Raw genomic sequence first — 10,492 nt, 5'->3', positions numbered from 1 at the left:
TCCGATTGAATACACTCTCCCACATCAACATTAACAAATGACAGTATGGTCAATGGTCAAGTAATGTCAAACAGAAAATGTGGAAACAGTGCTATAATGTTAACAATAACATGTAAGATCCAAAGTTTTGTATCAACCATATACTAGTATCATGGCTGAATTTCAGCAGAACCAAGTATAAGAATTTATACAGCATTAGTAATCAGTAAAGTGGATTGCATTGATTTAGCAGCTTTGCAGAATTCTCCTCGCTATATTATGTAATGCTTTTCTGGGCTGCACTTATACACTAACACACATACATACACACACACACACGCTGAAAACTGAACAAGATGAGGAATGGTAGTTTCTACTATAATTTATCCTCTTTCATAGACACATACAATCTGTGGTAATAATGCATAGGCAATCTATCTTACTGGCAATGGAAAAAGCCCATGGGACATGTTTTGCCTGTAGAGCAGAACACGGTGATAGGCACACACCCTCCCAAGAGTCTAACACCACAGTGCCATTATGGTTGTGGGAGTGCATTCAGTGAGCTGAGAACTCTAATGAAGCATTTGCTGAGGTGACAGTTTCAGCTAAACAACTGCAGTGGCATTTTAACATATTAAAATAAATTAGCTAGAAGAAGCAGAGGAACATGTAATGTTCAAACCTTAATTCTTTGATAAAGTAGTTACACTGCTGCTGCACAGCTGGATGCTGATAAGAGACGTAGAGAGGGACCTTATGTGATGTACATCTTTAGCCACAATAACACATAATACATGCAAAATATGAAAAAGGTGAAAATTGCAAGAATGACAAAATACTGCTTAAAGTCTGATCATATTACAGGTTGAAAGCCAATCAGCATCATTTGCTAAAAGGGACAAGCAATCAGCCCTTTTACAAGTAACATGAGCTAACTAACTAATAATACTCCAAAGAGGCCATGGTGTTTCCAAGCTGCAGATGCATAATTGAAAAAAAGAAGCTAAATAATTTAAATAATAAGACAAGACAGCAGCCATGTAAGCTGCTTTGTAAGGCTGTACTTCAGCTACATGTTAATGTCAGTATGCTAACAAGCTCATAGTGCTAGCATGTTGATGTTTAGCAGGTACAATACACATTATAGGCTACCATCTAACTTTAGCATGCTAAGATGTCAGGAAATAGTGAAAAATGCCCATCACAATTTCCAGAGTCCAATCTGCTTAGTCTGACAACAGTTTACAGCCATGCAAGCGACTCAGTGAGTCAATGCTAACGTACTGATTTTTAGTATAATGTTTACCATATTAGTTTAGCATGTTAGCATGTAAAAATTTGTTCCGAAGATAGGCCTATTTGGTCACAAACCTAAGTATTTGACAAACAGAACATTTTGACCTGATTGTAGTAGGCCTAGATTAAAGTAAAAGGCATAAAAGTTTGTACAAATGATCCTCCTCCTCTATGGATAGGCTATCTGTACCAAATGTTACCAATAATTGTTGAGCTATTTCAATCAAAAATCTTTGGATATCTGAATTTCAGTTCACAACAATCAAACCAAGGATTTTTTAAATATATTTCAGTTTGGATCAAAGTAGCATATGTGAACCGCCCCAAGATCCAGGCCACTAGCATGCCTGATAACTAAAATAATGTAATATATAATAAGGGAAACAGTCTTGAAAGTAATCACCACATAATAGATACCAAACACACAGACACATTTTTCACAATTTGAAGCTAACCAGCAGGGATATGATGTAAGCTACAAGAGGGCTGATAGCCTACTATGACCCAACTTTTTAAAAGTGTTTATACCCCCTGTGGTTCTGAGCACTCATGAAGTCACATTTTTCAGTCAGTTAACAATTTCTTAAAGAACCTGTCTCTCTCCTCACCCCTCTGGGCTTTCCAATATGGAAGGGGTGCAGCGAAATAACATGTTCTTTCAAGCATTAACTTAAGAGTTACAGAGTAACCTGTAGGGACAGTTGCCATAGAAACCTAGCTCATTATAATGAGAAAGACAAGTATGAAAGCAGGGTTGATTTACACACCTACTATTTTAACCGCTACCAAAAGTGTTTGTTGCTTTTGTACTTTGGCATCAGACAGAGATGTGTCAGGACTAGCATTAAGTTCGTCAGCAGGGGAGATGAGAAGACCACCAGGTTTGCTTGGAAGCCGCTGAACACTTTCAGTTTTTCTGTAACTTACAGTTTTTTATAGAAGAGGCCAAACACCTGGGGAAAGTCCTGATTGACTGACAAGAAGGCAATAAATTGAAATTAGTAATTGTAACTAAAACTAAACTTGACGAAAGATACACCAACTGTGAAACTTTTCATATCTCACTTGTACTAGATCAGAATTTAGTATTTCAGTTTGTCAGCCTTAGGACAAGGAGAAGGACAATGGGATCCACAGGCTCCAGACGCAGGCTGCGTACAGTGGCTCCATGTAATAGCCTGCAACAAGAGGGGGCAAAACCTAAACCACAGTGGACACTCCCTGCTCTGCAGGTCGCTGTGGAGAAGCAGTCAGGATCTCAGAGGAAGACAACCTTACCTCCACTGAAACAGGAAATAACTCTCTCCACACTCTCAGGTTAGTAAGTCTCCTGTCTCTATTGTTCATTTCCACTCAGGCTTTGATTTTTTGACAGACTACTCTGTGTTGTGAGTCTGATTTTGATACAAGATAACTGTGTGTGTCTGTGTGTGTGTGTGTGTGTGCTGTAAGAACCAAGTTTTGCAGGAAACATCCTACCAAAGCACAGCAACAATTCAAGCATCATTCACTCCCATCCACCCCGAAGACCCCAGGTTAGCACAGCAAAATCAGCCTTTTATAGTTTTACAAACTATAACAGGCTATTCTTGTTGTGTGAGTCATACGAGAACTCTAAAAATCTATATAATCCTGAGCTGGGACTCCAGCAGACTTAATTTAGCATTATTGTTTCTGACTGGTTGTGATTCCTACCCAGACATCCCATCATTATCTCTCCTCAGGCACTGCAACCACTGGCCCTTCAAATTGGCCACACAAGCACTGCCAATCAAATTGCCATGGTAATAGAACAAATAATATATCGCTGCTGACCATCCCAACGTCACTACTTCATGCCATCCCAAAGCCCAATGAGGAATTTGATGTATGTTGTAGGGCAGGGACTGCAGAGATGGGGGTGCCCACCGGTTTTCTACAACCGGCCAGACAGGACACTCCGGCACCAGCAGAATGATTCAGGTAAAGCATATTGACAAAGTACAGAAGAGCTGAAGTGCATCTATAACATCAATAATTCAGATCTTACATTTTTATACTGAGGGGGAATTAAAGTGTGCAGCACTACTTATGAGGTATGGGGGGGATATGGTGGAAAAAAAAGAGAGGGGCAGCTGTGAGTTGTGAGTGTGGGCCCCCGCTGTCCCAGCGGATCTGATTAAAGTGTCTGTGGAGTGGAAAGTAGGGTGGTCTACAGCCGTGACTTGCCCTCAATGGGATCTATTTTCAGGGTACAAGAAACAGAAAAGCTCCCACTATTAGAACCACACTCATTGACACAAAGAAATGTATATATATATATATATGTCTTGACAGTCACATGATTCTTTCTATACAATGGATTGCTTTAAATCCACGTCTGTCCATAGGAACTATGTTTACTATAAATCACATCTATGTTTACTAAAAATCACATAAAGTAAAGACTCCCTGCAGATTTTGTATAGGCCTACAGTAGCCAATGGTTCTCAACATAGAGGGTCGTGATGATTAATGTGCCATAGGAAAGAAGAAAAAACAAAATCTTGTTACATAAATATATTTACATTTTTTGGACTATTTCTAAGGGGACACAAGCCAAAAAGGTTGGGTACAAGTGGTTTAATCTGAAACAATGCATTGTATTTTTTTATGTTGTTTTTTAAAGAACGAGTAACTACATCTGTCAAATAAATGTAGTCATAAAACGTACAGTATTCCCCTCTGAAATATAGTGAAGTATAAGCATAAAGTACCTCAGTAAGTGATTAAATGTACTTTATTACTTTCCACCACTGGTTGGTTATGACTCTGTGGCCTTTCTAGGGAGGGTTCCTGGAGGCCCAGACAGCTCTCACTCAACAGGCTCTTCGCCATCGGCGAGCTCACCTCCGACATGCCAGAGAGCAGAGAAGACATAAGGTTGTCTACACAGTTAATGGTAAGACTCCAAATTATTATTTTAAACAAGCAAAATATATCTGAATGTGGTCTACTGATCGACCCCAACATCATTTGGTCATTTAATTTGTCCCTGTAGGTCCAAATAGAGAAGGGATCCAGAGACTGAAACTTGTGAGAAGGCCCACAGAGAGGGACATCTTCTGGGATGAGACTACAGGAGAAAGTCTGGACCCCAGCTGCCTTCTGGACACCATGTCTCTGCCTCACCTCAGTGAAGAGAGACAACATAAGCAGCCAAAGAAACAGCTCCTGGACACAGGAGAGGACAGGATCCAGAGAGATTGAGCTCAAGAAGCCAGAAACAGAGAGGAAAGAAATCAACAAACTGGACATAGGGAACTGTCTTTAGAACACAACCTATCTTGTTAAACTGATTGGGAAATAGCAGGAATAGAAGTGTAAAACATAGAAGGATGGTTGGATGTGGCCTGAGTCAGCCAGAAGCTGTCAGACAGCGAGGATATGATGTGCAAGAGGAATATGGGATTATAAAATGGACATGCAGTCAACCAACAATATGCAATATAAACAAAACTCTTGATGCTCCAGGAATATTGCCTTGATGGCTGAGTTTATGGTGCCCTCTATGGGTGAAAGTGGTGCTGTTGAGGCAGTGAGTCTGAAGCTCGTTTAGCCTTTTCCACAATTTTGACACCAAATGTCCAAAAATACATTTTATATTTAATTCAAAGATTTGGGATTCAAATCAGCCAGCTTTGAAGCTTGTCTATTACTGGGAATTTGGTGTAAAGGTTAGTACAAAGGAATCTTTTAGTATACAAAGATATCCCCTTGTTTGAAAATCTGTGCTCTTGAAGAATAATTACACTGAAAACAGGAAACAGCTAACTGCACCATAATTATTCAAGTGGTCTCCCTGAGGCCAGCTCTTAGTGGGTTTAGAGAGGCTAAGAGTAACTGGACTCCTACCAAACACCTGAGGCCACAGTGGCCAACAAAAACCTGGTCCTCAGACATGGCGCGTTAGATGAACAGTGCTGAGATCACGACGCACAGCAGGCGGCTGCACAGGAATTAAATCAGTAAAGATTACCTGGCAGTGGTTGAGTAGAAGTATTTCAATAGAAGAAATGAGCATTAAACTGTATCAAAGAAAGCCAAACATTCTCAGATGAACTTTAGTGTACTCCACCACTGGGTGTCATTATTGGGCTGAGGGACACAGTGAGGTAAACTCCCACAGTTGAGTGGTTAACAGTTGCAGTGTTTGTAAAAGTGGAGTAAATGTTTTGGTTATCAAAACCTTTTGGTCTGAAAGATAATCTAAGCATTCAAGACTTTGCAACCTTGTAATATATATTAACCTGGTTTATGAAATCAACACTGCTGCTTTACTGTCACAAATTGCCTGTGTGAGTTTTATTTTGATGATTATTGTAAAAAAAATAAAAATAAAAAAGTGAAATCCCTTTCCTGTATGTGTGTATAGAAAAGCAAACAATGATGAAATAAATAATTAGTTAATTAATGATTCTGAAAAACACTGTACAATCAAAAGGCCCAAAGGTGTGTGCTGAAGGCACTGGAGTGAGGCAAAACATTAAAATGAGTCTGTCTACTTAGCAAGCCATTCAATCAACAAAGCAAAGTCTGCCAGTGAGAGGCCACTGACTTCAGACTTGAGGAGCCAGACTGACCACATATTGGGATACTGAGGAGATTCAGAGTGGCCCAACTCTTCAAAAAAACTTCTCCTTTTCCAGTTCGCTAGCCACACACACTGGGCCTTAAAGCCAAATCATCATGGAAGGGGAGAGCCGAGAGGTCTCGGTGTCTGCCACTCCGCACTGCTACATAAAAAGAAGGTGAAGGATGCCGTGTGAGCAATTGGTTCCAATTGACAGAGGATTGGTCATGGTCAGCCTTCTGAGTGGAAATCCACGTGAGAATGCAGCATTTGGACCAGCAAGGGGCACAAGAGGCCAACAGCAGACAATGAGGGCACTCAGAGGAGTCTGGCTGCTGCGGATATATGGAGCACAATCTCCTCTGATTTAACCCTTCATCGGCTAGTTATTTTTTCAGCTTAACACACTGAGGTGGAGCTTTCATGGTAGAAATGTAACAGTTCAGAAACTCACCGTAGTTCAGGTTAATAGTAAACAGTGAAAAATGTCTGGAACTAAATGCCCCTTTTTAAATAATTTCTTTATAATTAAGTACTGATTGTAAAAGTGGGTGTACCTTGACACGTGTGTTAGAACAATAAAAATTTAAATCATCATACTTAAAGAACTACATTAATTGAGTTAAATCACCTACGCAGCCCTACCATTTCCATCCATGACTTTGTCTCCAACTAGGCAGGTCCTGCTTACTGAATGGGACAGGGTGCTTTAAAGTCTCAGAGGGCCACAGGGTCAGACTGGTTGGAGAGGTTGTGTGTTTGAACTAGCCAGTAGTTGACAGGGCGGGGATGGAGTCAAAAGGGGTGGGGGAGTGATAGGTGGAGGGGGCAAGGACTCCTGCCAGCTCTAAAAGAGGAGCCTTTTGTAGCCAAGACACTGGCCCGAGGAGCCTGGCCTTTCACTGCCCGGCCGCCCCTCTCCTCCAGGCCCCAACAGCTGATGACAAGGACCCAGCTGCTAATTATCCGGCTGATGGAGAGTCACTGAAGTGGGACTGTCAGAGCAAGGGGTGGCCCTTGTGTCTGCAATGGGATAATTCTGAGGGAGGGTTGAAGGTTGGAATATAAAAGAAGCTGGACTACAGGGGCGGGTCCTTTGTTTTAAGTATCTATCCATCAACAAAATCAATACTTCTGCCAGTCAGAGTTTGCACATTGTGAACTGTGAGTGAAAGCAAAATGTCTTTTTACATTTTCTATCATTTGTCAGCTCATTTTCTATCATCAGCCAGTCCTGATCACTGTATATGCTTCTAACAGGGTCTTCAGTCCTATTATGTTCACATTATATATGAACTGTGCTCCTTTCCACCGAGCAGCTCTCAATGTAACCATGCTACAGCATCATCTGCCCAGAGGAAACCGGAGCAGTTCCTGTTGAATTCCATATGAAGTACTCTTTGGATAGAAGTTCTCGGGCTGAAAATAAGACAGACCATTTTTTTAGTTTCAGAAAATGTGTAGCCCTAGGCAGCAAAAGTTTTGATACACAAACTATTGTAAGCTTACATGTTACAATTCGCGGTTTGGCAGAGGAATAAACCTGCACTGAATGCGGGTCCACACAGCACCCAGACAGCGTCATGTCAGGCACTTTGAAATACAACTGTGAAGATAACAATAGAAGAGTTCATTACTTTACAACCTAGTGATTATATATCAATACATCCTTATACTATTAGAAATGATTTGTTGAAAAAATGCTGCAACATGCAGTAGCTGTAAATGAACAACACTTTGACTGTAACAGGCTTCTGATTATCATCACACACATATAAACTTACTTTGATATAGGCTGTAAGTTCTGTGCAGAGGGGGTCTGTGGGTCCTGGTGTCGGTCCAGAAAAGCTGATCTTGCCTTCCATTGTGACCTCGCGAGATTTAGGGAACTTTTGTCCTAATTATCAGCGAGGGGAAAACTTCGCATTAGTTTCTTTTTTAAATACACAGCTGCAGTAGAAGTGATTTGACATTGATGCTCAGGAGCACAGCGCTTACCCAGGCCCCAGACCAGCAGGTTCTTCTCCTTTGAGACATCCAGTTGTCCAGAGCTCACCTTCACATCCACAACTCCCATCTGATCCCTGCACAAGATGCAGAGCCCGTGCACGTGTTAGTGCAAACATACTGACTTTAAAGAGAGATATCAACACACAGGCAACTAATGAAAACAGATATGACAAAGCAAAGCTGTTTATCCAGACTGAATCCTTTTTTAAAATGACCTATTCTCTCCGCTCTATGAGAAAACTCACAGGGTCAATGTACTGTAAGAACTGGATAGCAGAATGGTCTACTAATAAAATAGATGTTTACAATATCTCTGGGCTATACTGACAGGAATATTTTATCCCATGGTTTCACATGAGTTGAGATGTGGATTAGGTTACTAGGTTTACTTGGCTGTTGGAGTACTAAATTATTCAGCTAATGTGCAATGTGATGAGATTAGTGCAGGTGTTGTGCAAAGAACATTGTGCAGTTTAAATAAGATACAGTAAGGTTCTGTTCCACATAACAAAGGCCAGTTTGAGAGACGATAAAATTGTTATAAATTATGGAATAGAAGTATTTTCAGCAATAGACAGAATTAATAATACATCACTAGTGTAAAATAGTGTATAATAACTGGTGTTTAAACTATTAGCATTTACAATTTCAACAGTTTAAAAAAAAAAAAGTCACTGATGCTTTTATTTGATTGCCAGCTGGAATTCATTTCATCAGTTTGCCAGCATAGCTAGGAAATGTGTGCTTCAGTAGTAAGATTATTTTAACCTACTTGAAAATCTGATTTGTTGATTATCCAATTTCTATATATATATAAATTCCTTTTTTAAGGCTCTAAAACAGAATGGCATCTTAAGTGACTTCATGTATTTAGTTTGTCATAAGGAAATTTTCTGGATGACATTTTACCCTCAAAGATGGCATGAACTGTGAGACATTAAACCTCTTTCCTCTACAGGAAAAAAATGTAGGCGGGTACTCAGATCTAAAAGATTACTTCCTCTTGTGTTGCTTACCTGTTGAAGAAAGGAAAATGTGCTTCACAGTACTCAAAGCTGTTCTTCACACTTTCGTGAAGTTTGAGGGTTACTGACACACACAGCTGGTTCTCATGCTCCTTCAGTTGATATGAACCAAGGATAGGGGGAACAGGGACCTAATGAAGAATTATAGGTATCACTTGAGACAAATAACAACATAAAGTGTGAGGAGTATGTTAGTATGTATATATGTTTTATACCTGAGATGTATAGCTGCATAGTCTGAAAAGTTCCAGAGGAGGAGAGAAGGGGAACTTATATGGCCCAGAGAAAGCGGAGCCATCCCAGCTATCCACACTACTGGCAGTCAGGATACTAGAATCCAGTGAGGTGACACAAGGATGGACCAGGATGTCCTGTAGTGGAGAACCATTTGGTGGCAGTGTGAGGGTCACCGTCACATTTGGGAGCACCCCTTCCACTTCACACTAATGACAGAAGGAAATAAATAGAATGAAGGAAAATAACATAAACAGGCAAAAACAAGTTAGAAATTCACTTGCTTTCCTTTACACCGTGCACTTACTTTGCATGTCACAGTGCCAAAAACATCCCACAGATCCTGTCTGCTCTGGTTACCATACTGCATGGAGCGTACTGTTTCTGTCAGCGCTACGTTCACAACAGCTCGACCGCGGTGGAGACCCATCTTCCAGGCTGGCTGCTTCTGGTTGCCAGCCGGATTGGGCACAGTGGGTGTAGCAGGTGTCCCCAGAAGTGGCACATCCAGGGGCGTGCCAAGTGGACAAACCTGCAAGAGTACAGAGGGCAGCATCGCCATGCGAGAGGCCAGCCCTTCGCTATCAGGCTTACTCCCAGCACCGATGAGAAAAGTCTGCAGACCTGCCAGGAGTGTGAGGCCTTGGGAGACAGAAAGCAGGCTGGCAAGGGGTGGCCGAGGTTCAGCTGGGGCATCCACTAAAGGCAGGCAAGCCAGGATAAGAGGCCCTTGCGAGATGGCCAACACTGGCCAAAGTGTTCCCTTTCCATGACTGTCCACACGCAGCTCCAGGGCTGGTGATCGCTGACGATGAAGGCAGTCATCTCTGAGAGCTACATAAGACTTATCTGAGTCTGAAAGTCCCAGCTCTGTGAGCAGTAGCTGCAGCACAGTGTTGTCTTCTGGGACTGCTACATAAGAGGAACCTGCCAGGCTCCTTGCACGGTGCTCCACAGTAGCATACCTCCTGTGTGGGTAAGACACAAGACATTACAAAACACTGTAGGCTGCATGCAGTGTGACAGCAGAGAATTTACAATATTACAATATTGTAAACAGGAAGTGGAATATAAGAGAAATCACAACTCAGACACATACCTTGAAAAAGTTGACACATGTTCTCCCTTCTCGTGAGAAATAATCCACAAAGCACGCACACTCATTTGCCTGGCTGCACTGAAACCCTCAATTTACAGACAATTCTCTGACTTCAATGTAGATGTTTGCATTATATCGTGCAGTTGTTGAACTCAAATGTTCCTCGCTGTATGTATTTGACCACCGCAGCGACTCACTTCCTGCTGTTGTTTCATGTGACAACAACCACCAATCAGCCGACACATGCGCTTGCGC

The 10,492-nt window shown here is 41.5% G+C and overlaps 2 protein-coding genes across 2 annotated transcripts; one reads left to right on the top strand and one right to left on the bottom strand.

Moving 5' to 3' along the window:
- Window positions 1-2,273: 2,273 nt before the first annotated feature.
- Window positions 2,274-4,506, top strand: LOC119910829. The gene is made up of 6 exons (XM_038729624.1): window positions 2,274-2,595; window positions 2,731-2,813; window positions 3,003-3,062; window positions 3,157-3,240; window positions 4,084-4,198; window positions 4,298-4,506. Exons 1-6 carry the CDS (start codon window positions 2,403-2,405, stop codon window positions 4,504-4,506), a joined length of 744 nt encoding a protein of 247 aa, XP_038585552.1. The 5' UTR covers window positions 2,274-2,402.
- On the bottom strand, window positions 3,865-10,453 carry ap5m1 (adaptor related protein complex 5 subunit mu 1). The gene is made up of 8 exons (XM_038728356.1): window positions 10,238-10,453; window positions 9,446-10,106; window positions 9,120-9,347; window positions 8,896-9,035; window positions 7,868-7,953; window positions 7,654-7,766; window positions 7,379-7,475; window positions 3,865-7,288 (listed from the first exon to the last, which is right to left on the bottom strand). The coding sequence occupies exons 1-8, from the start codon at window positions 10,300-10,302 to the stop codon at window positions 7,206-7,208; spliced, it is 1,473 nt and encodes a 490-aa protein (XP_038584284.1). The 5' UTR covers window positions 10,303-10,453; the 3' UTR covers window positions 3,865-7,205.
- Between the last annotated feature and the right edge of the window lie 39 nt (window positions 10,454-10,492).

The sequence above is a fragment of the Micropterus salmoides genome, unplaced genomic scaffold (genome assembly GCF_014851395.1).
Source record: "Micropterus salmoides isolate LMB-PRFRI ecotype aquatic unplaced genomic scaffold, ASM1485139v1 Ms_hic_scaffold_19, whole genome shotgun sequence".
NCBI lineage: Eukaryota > Metazoa > Chordata > Actinopteri > Centrarchiformes > Centrarchidae > Micropterus > Micropterus salmoides.
The sequence above is the reverse complement of the archived record's forward strand: the minus strand, read 5'-3'. Positions and strand labels throughout refer to the sequence as shown.

Coding starts and splice junctions, on each gene's coding strand:
- ap5m1 (XM_038728356.1), bottom strand. CDS start 10,302: ATGAGTGTGCGTGCTTTGTGGATTATTTCTCACGAGAAGGGAGAACAT. Junction 9,348..9,445: donor TTGGCACTGTGACATGCAAA/GTAAGTGCACGG, acceptor TTCTGTCATTAG/TGTGAAGTGGAAGGGGTGCT. Junction 7,289..7,378: donor CAAACCGCGAATTGTAACAT/GTAAGCTTACAA, acceptor TCTTATTTTCAG/CCCGAGAACTTCTATCCAAA.
- LOC119910829 (XM_038729624.1), top strand. CDS start 2,403: ATGGGATCCACAGGCTCCAGACGCAGGCTGCGTACAGTGGCTCCATGT. Junction 2,814..3,002: donor ATCCACCCCGAAGACCCCAG/GTTAGCACAGCA, acceptor ATCTCTCCTCAG/GCACTGCAACCACTGGCCCT. Junction 4,199..4,297: donor GGTTGTCTACACAGTTAATG/GTAAGACTCCAA, acceptor TTGTCCCTGTAG/GTCCAAATAGAGAAGGGATC.